Source organism: Syngnathus acus, chromosome 3, assembly GCF_901709675.1.
Source record: "Syngnathus acus chromosome 3, fSynAcu1.2, whole genome shotgun sequence".
Taxonomy (NCBI): Eukaryota; Metazoa; Chordata; class Actinopteri; order Syngnathiformes; family Syngnathidae; genus Syngnathus; species Syngnathus acus.
Window position 1 is genome coordinate 20,569,537 of NC_051089.1, and position 15,086 is coordinate 20,584,622.

The 15,086-nt window shown below is 43.8% G+C and overlaps 1 protein-coding gene and 1 long non-coding RNA gene across 5 annotated transcripts in view; both read right to left on the reverse strand.

The window, feature by feature from the left end:
* The window catches only part of shank2b (SH3 and multiple ankyrin repeat domains 2b), a 252,715-nt gene that overhangs the window by 48,300 nt on the left and 189,329 nt on the right, over positions 1–15,086 (reverse strand). For all 4 annotated transcript variants that reach the window (XM_037247312.1, XM_037247310.1, XM_037247309.1 and 1 more), the window contains one exon: positions 11,678–11,813. In XM_037247312.1, the coding sequence (XP_037103207.1) occupies positions 11,678–11,813 (136 nt within the window). The remainder of the gene's footprint in view (positions 1–11,677; positions 11,814–15,086) is intronic.
* LOC119120442 lies at positions 298–1,451 on the reverse strand. Its single transcript, XR_005097519.1, has 2 exons — positions 1,110–1,451; positions 298–453 (listed from the first exon to the last, which is right to left on the reverse strand). It is a non-coding gene; the product is annotated as an uncharacterized LOC119120442 (long non-coding RNA).

Below are 15,086 nucleotides of genomic sequence, written 5' to 3' on the forward strand. Positions count from 1 at the left end.
TTCTCAGAGATGAGTACAGACACGTGAAACATGAAGTGTCCAACAACCGAACTGAACTCCTTGCTGAGGCGTTACCAAACTCGGTGGGTCTTGGGTCAAAGTGGATGGAAGCTTGCTTGGCACTGAGTTTGACATACATAACTGAGGAGTTTTGATAATATGGCAATGTGTGGAATAGATTTGGATAATACAGATAGTATACTAAAACGGTAGGAAACAAGCAGTGGGATGAGATATTTTGGTTCGTCAAACTTAAAAGCAGTTGAAACTTAGCCAAGTAAAATTTTTAAATTGGAAAAAGACATTTGGACCCAATTGAATTCAGTCAAAAGGGGGCTAGGTTGCTCAATGTACCTAATCAATACAATAGTTATTAGTTAATTACACCTCAGTGGAAATTATCTTGTCAGAGAGTTGTGTCCATTAAAAGGAGAGTTAAACGGGCTCTAAGAACTTTTGACTTTTAAATTAACTATGCATAAAAAGTGACAGTTAACAACATGACAAAGTAAAACATCAGACAAAGTAAAGAGCCAGAGGAATTAGTCTGACTATTTTGTCTTAGCTTTTTGATGAGAATAATTGATTAGGATAATTCTTTTGGGAGCCATCTGATGCTGCATGCTCCACACATGCACAGACCCATACTTAGCCTCTCGAGTAGAAATATTTATTGATAATTTTATTGAAACTTGGATTGATGTATTTAGAAAAGATTTAATAGGCAAGACTGTCCTAACGGGTAGAATTATTTTTAGGATTCAATGTTTGCTTGCTCACTTACATACTAAATTTGCTTGTTGTGGGATGAGAGTTGAGCTGTAAGGGTGAATGAATGGGCGCCCGTGTGTCTGTGAATGCGTAGGTGTGTGCGTGTGCAATATGATTGGCCAAGATAGTTTGAAGTTGGGGTGTTGTGATCACGATAGAGGATAAAATTCCTCTCACCTGAAAGTATAGTACAGATTGGAATGCCTAGGATTTGATGATTGATCAGGGGCACCATTGACGACAAAATGGTTCAATGGGGAAGGTACGTTTCAGTCCTATGACCAGACATGACTGGATCAGCTAGTCCAGCTACGATCAGTATGATACTGTGCCGGCACACTTTGTTAGTCCCTTTTGATCCCTGATGACACAATTTAACACATTGTGTGAATGTGTCAAAGGGGGGGGGAGTGAGTGTAAATGATTAAGTAAAATCAATTTGTAAATTATGAGATTCAATGTTTTTTCAAATGTACTTGTTTTTGAAGCCTCAACAGGGCATGTAAGAATTCAACATACAGTGATGGAAGGAGCAGAAGAAGGATCTCGAAAGGAAGGGAGTGAACTAGAGGCAACAACATGAAATGGATACATTGCGTGGTAACAATTTAGGGATGATAAGGTTTAACTTTTTTTTTTTATAAGACGAACTGCAAACGGTGATGAATCATACAGCTACAAGATAACAACAAATATTTAGAAGGTAATTTAATGTAGGAGATACATAAATAGACCAATTCCAAGGAATAGGGAATATGTTTGATAAAAGAATAATAATAACTAGAAAATGTTTGTGAAGGCGAAGAAACTGAATAACGTCTGGGGGAATGCAGCAGAATGATGTTGGAATGAGTTGAATTCCTTGAAAAATGTAGAAATTAGAGGTGAAAACCGAAATTTTGTGAAGTTTTGTGAAATTTTGCGGAGATTTTAAACGTGAAATTTTTTAATTTGGCAATTTTGGGAATGTCGAGAATATTTCCGAATGTGATTTGAATGTGCTGAATGATGTGAATTTCAAACTGGAACGACGTAAATGTGAAATGTTGAATGTGCCATTAAGAATGAATGGGGAAAAATTTGTCGTAAATTAGCGAATTTTGCAAAAACTGAAAATTTTCGGAACGAGAAAAATGGAAGCCCTTATCTCGTGAATATTTGGAATACGTCAAAAGTGGAATGGAGTGAATCGGTTGAATTATGTGGAAGTAGTAGAAGGACAGAAAAGTGAGGAGAATAAAATAGAAGAAGAAGAAGAAGAAGAAAGTGAATGGTGTAAAATAACAAGTGTGAAGGCCTATTATTAAATATGAATATTAAAAGAAATTGAGCAGTTGAACCATTTTGGGAAAATGTGGAATGATTTGAACATGAATTGAATTGAACATGAGACATAGACAACTGAAAGATACACTGAAATTGAATTGGGTTCAAGCACTCCCTCTCGCATTGATGTGTGTGCATATGTCTGTTAATGCCCGAATTGGGAACACCCCTTTTGAGTTGCAGAAAGGTCGCTGTTTTCCTAGACCAATTTCGGCCCTTCCAGTTGCTGATCCGGATGGTGGTTTGCTGCAGCGGACCCAAATGGGGCCGCCGAGATCCAAATCACCCCAACTATCTGGCTGAAAGTCCTGAAGAGAAAGTGGACAGAGCCTCGGTGGACTGGACCCTTTGCAGTGGTGGAGCGCACATTGCATGCCGTCCGGCTGACCGGCAAAGGAGACACTATCCCAGTGTGCCCGCCCCTGTGAAGGATTCTTGCAAAGATCCAGATCTGCCATCGACAGCGTTCCCACTCCCAATTGAAAAAGAGGCAGAATAATCCTCTTTCCCTTGATGGCTAGGTAGTCTACCCTGAGCCACTGAAGACAAAGACTGCACAGCAGATGTTTTCAGGTTCCTTCCGGACGGACCAGAGCTGCAAAGAGGGTGAGAACTGTGCTTACCCTCCACCAGTGGGCGTGCCAAGCCCCCAACGGCTGAACTACTACGAGCAAGTGTTATCTCTGACTGATGTTATTGATAACATTTTGGTCGCCTAAGGCAAAGGGGAACCTACTCCAGAGAAAACCCCTTTTGTTACGAAACCAATCAGAAATAGCTGGACTGACCCAAGGTATCGACCCCCGCCCGTCCCTGACCTACGATCTATCAATCTCCAACATCCCTTCCGTGTTGCCACATGGAATGTGCAAACACTTCAACGAACAGGTCACGCCACTCTTCTATCTCGTGAACTGTCTCGATACAACATCTCCATCACGGGACTGTGAATCATGCTGGTGCGATAGCGGTGAGAAAAAAGAGGGTGACCACAGCTACATATGGCTTCGCCCTAGCAATGCCGTGTCAGGTTAGGAAATCCCTTATCGGATGGACCCCAGTCAGCGAACGACTACTAACTGCCCGTTTCCAACACCAACACGGCAGGATGTCAGTCGTTATCACCTACGCACCAACGGAGGTCGCAGACGACCGGGCAAAGAATGCCTTCTTTGATCAACTACATCAGGTCATCCAGCAGATACCCCCACATGACATCATTATTGTGCTAGCAAATTTTAACGCCACTGTCTTCTCCACCTCAAGAGACCCGCAGACCAAAAACGTAATTGGCCCAGAATCCCCAGATCCCATCACCAACAGTCAGTCCACCTCCAGCACCTATGCAATGCTGGAGGTCTATCTATCATGGATACCTGGTTTCCCAGGAAGAATATACACAAATGGACATGGTACAGCAATGCTGGCAAAACCCATAAGGCCCTAGATTATATACTCATCTCCAGTCGCTGGAAATCCAGTTTTACCAACTGCCGTGTGTATCGTGGGTTAGGGCCCAGCTAGGCAACACAGACCACCGCTTACTGGTAGCCCAGCTGAGATTGAAATTAAAGGACAGACCCTTTAATTTCTGAATGGCCATTAGAAGGCAGTTATAGCCTCACTTATCATCACAGATAACACCTCGACTGAGATCTTCCCATCTTCAAGACCCAACCATCACCTCAGTGTTTACCCGCTCCATCACCAACAGGTATAAGACCCTGGCCAAGAAAGAACTTACCAACTGGGACCTTTTCGTGTCTACAATAAACCAAGCAACCGCAGAGTCCATCCGACGCAGCCACCATACACCTAGGCTTCCCTGGATATCACCAACAACACTAGAAATCATAGAACTGCGCAGAGCTGCACGTCTCAGGGGCGATATGACAGAATATCGTCGCCTGAATAGTATGCGGAACACAGCAATACAAGCAGACAGGGAGAAATTCTGGCAAGGAGAAGTCTGCTGCAGAAAACAATAACTTCACCCAAGTGTATCGGACCCTGAGGCGAGTAAAAACAGGCCCCCAACAGAAGGCAGTCCTGGTAAAGGACGCGCAGGGACACATACTAAACTCCGAGGTCGACTGTATCAGCCGCTGGAAGGAGCATTTCAGCGACCTGTTGCATCATCCCTCACCCTATACGGACCACGCTCTCACCATATCATCCGTAAATGCCAGTGCAAATTACAACTGCAGCACAGACTCCATCACAAAAGAAGAAGTCTCGCAAGCCCTGGCTACTCTTCGAAATGACAGAGCCCCAGGTATCTGTAACATCACAGCCGAAATGATGAAAGCGGGTGGTGACAACATCGACTGGCTCACCCATATCATCAATCATGTCTGGATTACCGAGCACCCCCCAGAAGACTGGACCAGAGGCATCATTCTCCCCTTCTGGAAACATAAGGGTGACAAAATGGTCTGTAACAACTACAAAGGCATTACAAGTCTCTCTATCCCAGGAAATATCTTCACCCGCATACTTCTCACCCGGGTCCTCCGGGCCATTAGAAGCAAAAGACGCCCCCAACAGGCGGGCTTCATGCCAAACCGCTCCGCAACAGACCAAATCTCTGCCCTCCGCCTCATCATAGAGAAGGTACACGAGTTCCGCCAAGACAGACACCTCTATATAGCCTTTCTTGATCTCAAGGCGGCATTTGACACTGTGGACCACACCACCCTCTGGAAGATTCTCACCATCCTCGGAGCACCAAGAAAAATTACCATCCTCTTTCAAAAGCTCTACAGTGATGCCGAAAGCTGTGTGCGTGTCAACGGTACCAACTCCACCTGGTTCTCAATCAACATCAGTGTGAGACAGGGATGTGTAGCTGCACCAGACCTTTTTAACTATCATTGACCATTTTATTTATTATTTATTATTTATTATTTATGGTTTGTGCCTTCTTGTTTTTGTTTTGTGTCGCCTACTTGTATGTCTCGTCACCGTGGGATGGAGGAAACGGAATTTCGGTTTCTTTGTGTGTCTTGACATATGAAGGGATTGACAATAAAGCTGACTTTGACTTTGATTTGATGGAATGGATATGTGCGCGTATTCCAGGGGTTAAACTAGGCAGTTATAGCCTCACTGATCTGGAATACGCAGATGACACCACGCTATTTTGCTCCAACCCTGATCAGTTGAAAGAAGCCTTGGAAATCTACCAAGAGGAAGCCAACAAGCTGGGTCTGAAGGTCAGCTGGCCCAAAACGAAACTGATGCACATAGGAGGCCCATCCCTTCTGCCGCTGCATATCAATGGAGAAGAAGTCCATTTTGTAACATTCTTTACCTACATTGGCTCCATAATCACCAGCAACGGCAACATGCTACCAGAAATAAATCGGAGACGTGCTCTGGCAGCCACTCCCATGAAAACACTCTGGAAACCACTGTGGAGACATCAGTCCATATCAAGAGAGACCAAACTAAGGATATATGTAACTCCTCAGTCTTGTCAATCCTCCTTTACAGAGCAGAAACCTGGCCTCTCAACAAGACCCAGGCTGCCAGAATCGATGGCTTTGACACCAGAGCACTGCGCACTATAGAGGGGATAAAATGGACAGATAAAGTCCCCAACTTTTTGCTGCGGGAACGCACCCAACAGCCCCCAGCGTCCCACCTGGCAGCACAACGTCGGCTGCGCTCGTATGGCCATGTCAAAAGACTCCCCCCCTGAACACCCGACTCACGCTATCCTCAATTTCCTACCAAAAATTGCCGGCTGGAAACGGTGCCCCCCGCGCTCGATGGATTGATGGACCTACATCACCTGGGCCTGTCGCTAGCTGAAGCTGAGCCCCTAGCACTGAACCGAACCAACTGGCGAAGACTAACTAAACTGAATGGCTCTACGCATGGCGGTACCCCCGTCGCTGAGCAAGAGAACTGATGATGATGAAGGCAAAGGGACCTTGTGAGCCTTTTCCTGCATTATAGCATGCGGCAGGTTTTTCACTCACACACTCGAGTTTAACAGGGGAATTGAGGCGAGACCTCCTCCTCACGGCGGTTTCTTGCTGACATTGAAGTTTTTGATCATGTATCACCTTTTGCAACCCCCACCCCGTCCTCCCTCATTTACTCTCTTAATGCTAGGTATTTATGCTCTTGCTCTCTTTATCGTTTCTCCACTGATATGGCTCAAATTACGAACTCCCATCCAATAGATACAAATTTCCGACGCACATTCTAATGACACATTGATACTCTCATACCTACAGCCACCACTCTTCCCCCAACCCCGACATAAGCACGAGTATCATCTGTGTTCGTTTTACATGGTTTATGGATGTTGTGTTTTTTTATTCTGCTCTTTGTGCCTGATTACGGACTGATTACTCCTGTAATTGAGAGCCACGAATTAGATTGACCGGCCGCTTATCAGATGTTCCAATATTCCCGTGTTCATGACACACTTTGTTAGTTTGCCCTTGCCTTTTGGTTGACCTCTGTCGAGGTCAAAAGGGGGACTGAAAAGGGAGCAACAGCAATGTCTAAATATTCTATATTAATTCTATATTAATTTATACAAACATAGTTGCTCCATCAGAGAACAGACACGGCACACACAGCTTTCTTTAAAGTCCCAATGATTGTCACACACACATCTGGGTGTGGTGAAATTTGTCCTCTGCATTTAACCCATCCCCGTGTGATTTTGATCCATCCCCTGGGGGAGAGGGGAGCAGTGAGCAGCAGCGGTGCTGCGCTCGGGAATCATTTGGTGATCTAACCCCCCAATTCCAACCCTTGATGCTGAGTGCCAAGCAGGGAGGAAATGCGTCCCATTTTTATAGTCTTTGGTATGACCCGGCCGGTAACTTTTCCATTACACATAAGGCAGAGCTCATTAACATCATGACACATTGATACAAAACATTCAGTAGATAACAAGACATTCTTATGAGGATATGTTTTTCCTTCTTTTCCCCTCCCTTTTCTTCCCTTCCGTATTCCTGCTTGCGGCGAGTATAAATCTGGTCTGGAGTCTGACGTGGTTGTTCTCAACTGCTGAAGTGCACTTGTACTGACTGCCGTGAAGCAACCCAAGATCTTGCAAATAAAGAACCAACTATTACTCCACATCTTTGTTTTCTTTGCTCAACGACGGACATCTTGAACAAAACGCAACAGTACCAGTCAGGATGTTAAGATAACAGAACATTCAAAGAACATTCTACAATTCTTTGGTTGAGTAGTAGTTTTTCACTCAATTAGCACATTTTATTTACGGAATCAACTCTATTGATTGTCTTCTTTAAGTCATCTTTTGAGGTAAACTGATAAACTGGAGTCACAAAATGGAAGCTTTCTTACAAGTCCATATAATGCACTAAAAAAGCGGTCCATGAGGAAGTAAAATAGATGTAAATAATGCAGAGGTTAAAATCCTCCAGAAACAGCCTTACAAATGTTTTATAAGGGAGAGCATTTCCTAAATGTCGAGGACGCACTAATACGATACACCTAAATCTTCTGAGTTCATGCATTGTGTTGGTTTTGTTCTTTGAACAAGGTGATGTTCATCCACGGTTCATTTTGTGCACCAGTGAAAAACATATTTTATCTTTCACTAAAGAGGGATTCGATGAATGCGCATATGAAACTGGTGGGGTTTGGTACCTCCAACAAGATTAAGAACCACTGCGCTAAGGTTTACGTGCTAGTCATTTAGCTTCGTACGGTCCTTATATCATCCATTTAAAATACTACTTGAAATTGTATTCACGACAAAAAAAGGGTCCATAACCAAACCATGTTAGACAGAAAGTCGCGTGATATCGAAGCGTGTAAAATCGAGATTCAGGTGTGTTACCTTGGCTAACGATTCTCTAATTCAAAGTAAAAATGCTAAAACATCATCAACATTTATAACTCTTTGAGCTATGATCTTTATTACTATTACAGGCTCAATCAAATGCCTGTATCCAACGAATTCCAAAAAAAGTGTGATGATGGACAAATGACTCTGAATCCACTGAATTTGTTGCATTCCGAATGGTCATATAGTCCACAGGACATAGTGGGATATACTCAACATATGTATTGAGGATTTAAAAGTTTATTTCGACAACGAACAAAGAGTGCTGATTAAGATAAATAATACAAATTGGCAAACCGCTAGTATTACAGCATAACTAAATTAGGGCTAAACTAAGGAGGAAAAACAAACTTTTAATGAATTTGACATTTTAGAATGCACTAGGGAAAGATGGCGGACTACGGAAAGATGGCGGCGCACGCAGTTGCAGCGGCTCAGTGCTCTCCCGATCTACGCATTGTTTGTTTTTTGTTAGTGTTTGTACCCACTGTATGTCAATCATACACCACCTACAACCGGCAGGAGCTCCTCAGGATAGGTGTTTGCTGCGAGTTGAGTGTCGCAGCGGAGTTTCACCGCTCGAAAAACATACCGGAGGATATCATCAGGCGCCCCGGCTCCCCTTGGATCACCATCCCCGCTGGGAGGAAGCGAAGGCAGCGCAGAGAGAGGAGGCAAAAACGAGGCTTCAGGGCCGGCGCGCTAACCAGGCTGCGGAAGCAGCCGTTCAAACCACCGCTCCCTAGCCTGTTTCTTACCAACGCCAGGTCTCTTGCTAACAAAATGGATGAACTAAGGCTACAGATGTCTGCGAACCAGACCGTGAAGGACTGCTGCATGGTACTGATCACCGAAACCTGGCTTCATCCACTCATACCGGACTCTGCTATCGAGCTAGCAGGATACACCACACAGCGTCATGACAGGACTGAGAACTCCGGTAAGAGCAAGGGGGGAGGGCTCTGTATGTACGTCAATAACAACTGGTGTACTAATATGGTGACTGTAGACAGTCACTGCTGCCCGGACCTGGAGTACGTGACTATTAAATGCAGGCCCTTTTACCTCCCTCGTGAATTTACCGTAGTCATGACGACTGTTGTTTACATACCTCCGGAGGCTAATGCTAAGCTAGCTATCGGACTATTACATGGCAGTATTAGCAGCCAGCTGAGCAGATATCCTGACGCAGTCCACATCATGGCAGGGGACTTTAATCATGTAGATTTGAAAGCAGCACTCCCTAGTTTCCATCAGCATGTTAAATGTGCCACTAGAGGAGTAAACACTCTGGACAAGGTCTACTCCAACATCAAGCTAGGCTACAGGGCAAAACAGCTACCTCACCTGGGCCAGTCTGACCATATGTCACTGCTATTAATCCCGGCATATACCACCATCAGGAAATCAGCTCCTATCATCACTAAAACTGTTAAAACCTGGCCTAATGACGCCTCTCAGCAGTTGCAGGACTGCTTCGACAGGACTAACTGGGACATCTTCGAACACCGGGACTTGAACGTGTTCACAGACAGTGTTCTGTGTTATATCAAGCACTGCACAGACACTGTCACAATGGACAAAATTATACGGATATACCCCAACCAGAAGCCCTGGATGACCCGGGAGGTCCTTCGGCTGCTGGAGGAGAGGGACACCGCCCTGTCCCTCAGGTCTGAGGACGGGGCTCTCTACAGCACAGCCAGAGCCAATCTGAGGAGAGGCATCAGAGAGGCCCAGCTTGCCTACAAGAAGAGGATTGAGGATCACCTGGACAGCAACAACAGCAAGCAGGTGTGGCAGGGAGTTCAGCATCTCACCAACTACAGAACCACCATCGGAGCTGCTGAAGGGGACGCCTCACTGGCAGAGGTCCTCAATACCTTCTTCACCCGGTTCGAGTCCGAGCCACCTGAAGGGGCCACATCACATCCCACAGACCGCAGCAGCTTCACCCTCACAGTGAAGGAGCACGAGGTGAGGCGCACGCTGCGGACCATCAACCCGAGGAAGGCTGCGGGTCCTGACGGCGTCACTGGGCGTGTCCTGAAGGACTGCGCAGATCAGCTGGCTGGAGTCTTCACAAAGATTTTCAACCAGTCCCTTACTGAGTCCACCGTCCCATCCTGTTTAAAATCCTCCACTATAGTCCCCCTGCCCAAGAAACGCCACATCACCAGCCTCAATGACTACCGGCCAGTCGCACTCACCCCGGTGGTCATGAAGTGCTTTGAAAAGCTGGTACTGGGGTCACATCACAGCACTCCTGTTCAGAGGTTTTGACCCCCACCAGTTTGCCTACAGGGCAAATAGATCCACAGAGGACGCAGTAGCTACAGCCCTCCACGCTGCACTGTCCCACCTGGAGCAGCCGGGGAGCTATGTGCGGATGCTCTTCGTGGACTTTAGCTCTGCTTTTAACACCATCCTCCCCCACAGACTGGTGGACATACTGGAGGGCCTGGGACTTCCACATAATACTTGCAGGTGGATTAAGAGCTTCCTGACGGGTCGCAGCCAGAGGGTGAAAGTGGGCCGTCATACATCCACACCTCTCAGTCTTGGTACCGGCTCCCCACAGGGCTGCGTACTGAGCCCACTGCTTTACACGCTCTACACACATGCATGCACCCCCGCCCACCGCAGCAACACCATTGTGAAATTTGCGGATGACACAACCGTGGTGGGGCTCATCTCAAAGGGGGATGAGTCTGCCTACAGGGACGAAGTGGTCCAGCTATCGGAGTGGTGCGGAGAGAACAATCTGCTCCTAAACACGGCTAAAACCCAAGAACTGGTCATTGATTTTAGGAGGAAAAATAAAACGGACATTCCACCACTCATCATCGACGGGGTCTGTGTGAAGAGGGTGTCCTCCTTCCGCTACCTGGGAGTCCACATCGAGGAGGACTTCACCTGGGGCGTGAACACCTCTGAGCTGCTTAAAAAGGCCCAACAGAGACTCTACTTTTTAAGGGTGCTGAGGAGGCACAGCATTACACGGAGACTGCTGGTGTCCTTCTATCGCTGCTCCATAGAAAGCACTTTAACGTACTGTATATGTGTTTGGTACTCCAGCTGCACTGCTGCTCAGAGGAAAAAGCTCCAAGGGGTCATCAACACAGCACAGAAGATCATTGGCTGCCCTCTCCCCACACTGGAAGACCTACACAGAACCCGCTGTCTCAAAAAAACACAGAACATTCTGAAGGACACTTCCCACCCTGGCCACTCCCTTTTCGAACTGTTGCCATCAGGCAGACGCTACAGATTAATTAGGTCGAGGACTAGCAGATTCGCCAACAGTTTTTACCCTACAGCGGTAGTCACATTGAATGCAGCTAAACGTAAATGATTATGTCTGTGTATGTTCTTCTGTGGGTTTTTATCTTGTTTTTTTTATCTTTTTATTCTATTTATTCTATATATTTTTTATCGCATGCGCGGATCGGTTGGCACTTTTTAAATTTCGTTGTACATGTGACAATGACAATAAAGATCTATTCTATTCTATGTTTACCAGATATAATAATAACTGATTGCGACTGATTTGAACTGATTTTTTACAGACTGCAGGTTGATAATACATTGTATGAAAAACTTTGTACAGTCCATGTTTTGAAATGATGAACAGAAATTCACCTGATATGTCAGAATGATGACTTTTTTTTCATTATCTTTAAAAAAAAATTTGAACAATCCTGCTATAGTATTTATTTGATAGGATTTTACCTTTTTTACGTGCTGTGTCCTCGGGGTCCAGATTCCGGCTCACTGTCACCACCTTGATCAAAAGGCGGTTCCCACCCTGGCGGATCATGTTGACCACCTGTCTGTGGCCCACCTTCACCACATTCTCCTGATTCACCTACCACACGCAAACACGCAAGAACAGAAACAGAGTGATAGTTGCAATTAAATGAATAAATATGCATATCAACTGGGTGTATAGTGATAAATCTCTAAATTCATCATCCATCATTTTGGATGTAATATGGACTGGACTTGTCAGATTTTTACATCCTGAGCCCTGCCCATTCTTCTTTGTGTTTGTGTTGTGGTCTCTAGTACGTGCATCCTCATCCTCTTTGTGATCCGAAACCTGACAGAAGCAATTACGTACATCGGTATTTTGCATTCCCTTTTAAAGCTTGTTGTCATTGCACCATGGTTCATTGCTCCTTAAATGGCGCATTCAGCACGTTGCACAGATGAAGAGTTTTCTGCTGAGGAGACACGATATAATTTATTACTTCTCACTTGAAACATCAAGTGTTGCTTTCACTGGAGTGCATTTTTTCTCGTATTAAGTTTAAAACAACAGTTTGTAGTATTGACTATATACGTAGCACAGGTGTTAAACTCAAGGCCCGAGGTCCAGATCTGTTCTAGTACATCAATTTATGTGGCCTTATTTGCACCAACTTGATTTTTCATGCTAAAATACCAAAATTGTAAATTTTCTTCACTTTCAAAAATGTTGACATTTGTGTCATGTGTTACTGATCTCCCTTTTAAAATAAATACTATAACTGAATAATAATAACTAACTAATACTGATAACTGAACAAACAGTTTTACTGGCCTCCAATTTCAAAACTAGTTCTTCAACAATGTGTTATGTTTATGTAATATGAGGTGACCAAACTTATTTTTTATTTATTTGGGTTCCTGCTATATCGTAATGAAAAGTCAAGCCAAGTCAAATGTATTCATACAGCCCTCAATCACAAAAGAAAGTCTCAAAGGGCTTCACATGCCTACACTTGACAATATTGACGACCTCTCCCAATTTTAAGGTAAGGAAAAACTAAAACTATTCAAACAGAAACAAAAAAAAACATCAGAGAAAAAAAACCTCTTGAGCAGGGGTCACAGACCCCCTTCAAGGACGACAACGGGCAACATTTACACATAATATGATGGTAACCAATATTAGTTAAAATATTAGTATGTCCAATGAAAACATAAAACCATTTAAAATGTTACCAGTCAAATAGTATCACATGATGTTTGTGCCGATTGCATTGTTAAACATTTTAAGTGTTTTTCTTTTTTGTTCCTCATGAAGTCCAAAGTTTAATGTGCATGCTAAGAATTCATTGCCCTTTCACTCTGTAATTGTATGCATTTGTACAATTTTGGCCAGTGGGCATTTCATCTGCTTAAATGCTGTTGTTGCAATGTTAGTGCCTAATCTCTTCTCAAAGTCAAAAGGGTCGCAGCAACACTCTTGTTCAACCGTAAACAAAATTCTCGGCAGTGCCTAAATTTTTGTGTGTTCACCAACTTTGCCGCTTCACTTATTTACACTGATTCTACTACATGACCTTCCCTCCCTTCTAAACTCCAAAAAATGTATTTATGCTTGTAGGAGTTGCAGACAATCTGAAGGGTCAAAGTTTAAAATACTGACATTTTGCAAAAATGTAGTTATTTCCTAATAAAGTCTTTCCAATAAAAAAATGCTCGTTTTTTTAAGTATAAAATAAAAATAAAAAAGTAAATGAAACAGAATGGCAACAACAGCTAAAATATTATTTGTGGTATTCGACAAACAGACAAACAGACAGACTGACTGACTGACTAACGTGACCAAAGAGATTCTCGCTGGAAGGTTCTATATTGTCTCAAGATCCTTCAACCTACAAGTTTAGTAACATGCAATATTCACAGCATGCCAAAGTGCAATAAATCAATCTCTGCCCTCGCTGTCTTCAAAGATAATTACAACACAGTTCAGCACCAAAAATTGGACAAATATAACCTAGGCAAACATAAAATGCATTTTTTTTTTAAAACAAAGGATTTATTAGTGGAAAAAAACATGTTAAGCTACCCAGCCTTGTGTGAAAGGTTACTTCTCCCGCTTGTTAAATCATGAAGTAAACTGTGGCTAATCACGTTCTTTGGAAAGGCGAGTTCCTTTTCAACGACTACACCCAAGCCTGATTACCTGTAGAGCTGTTTGATCAAGAAATCACTTAAATATGAAATGTGTGAGAAAATTAAGTCAGCCAAAAGATCTCAAAAGCTGCAATGAAATTCCACAATGTACAGAAATTCAAAACCAGATGGGAAATTAAGTACCGTATTTTTCGCACCAAAAGGCGCACTGGATTATAAGGCGCACCCTCATTGAATTTTTTATTTTAGAAATTATTTCATTTATAGGGCGCACCGGATTAAAAGGCGCATAAAATAGAAGCTATACTGCAACAAACTGAGGCTAACTAGGGTTGCGGTATGCATCCACTAGCCAATAACCAATGAGCCCTCTGTAAACAATCGCGTTTCTCAAACTATCTCCTATAAAATGATCGGAACTGACTAAAGTTCGATCTAACACATTGGTACTGCCTACTTAGTATGTTTTTCTTCCATATCGATCCGTAAATTTACTCGAAACATTAACGGAGCAGCCTATTTTGAGTTGAAATAGCCTCGTGCGTATAGCAGCTATCATTATAGCATTAGCCACCCGCAAACTCCCATGAGCCTCAGCTCGCAGACTCCCATGAGCCTCAGCAAAGTGTCGTGGCAGCCCCCTGTAAACAATCACGTTTCTCAAACACTCTCCCATAAAAGTGATCGGAACCGACTAAAGACTGATTTAACACTTTGGTGCTGCTTATTTATGATTCCGTTGGATATTGATCCTTAAACGTACTCGAAAACATTAACGGAACAGCCTCTTTTTAAATAAAATAGCCTCGCGGGTACAACAGCTATTCAGTGACGCCCCCTGACCACGGTTGCCGTAATGCTGGGAAGCGATGCGACCTTGTAATTTACTTGTCGTACTAAAACGTACTGAAACATTTTGGCAGAGCGCTGTGTACAACCAGTATGGATCAACAAATTCATCAATTGATCCATATATAAGGCACTCTGCATTATAAGGCGCACTGTGGTTTTTTGAGTAGATTTTAAGTTTTTAAGTGCGCCTAATAGCGCGGAAAATACGGTAAATGACATTCATAGGTTTGGGGGAAAACATTCCAAGAACTTCAGGATTCCAGCAGAGCAAGGTGAGAGCGGTTGTCCACAAATGGAGAAAACATGGAACAGTGATGAACGGCCTGCCGACAAAAAAATACCCAACCAAGAGAGCAGCGACAACTCATCCAGGAGGTCAAAA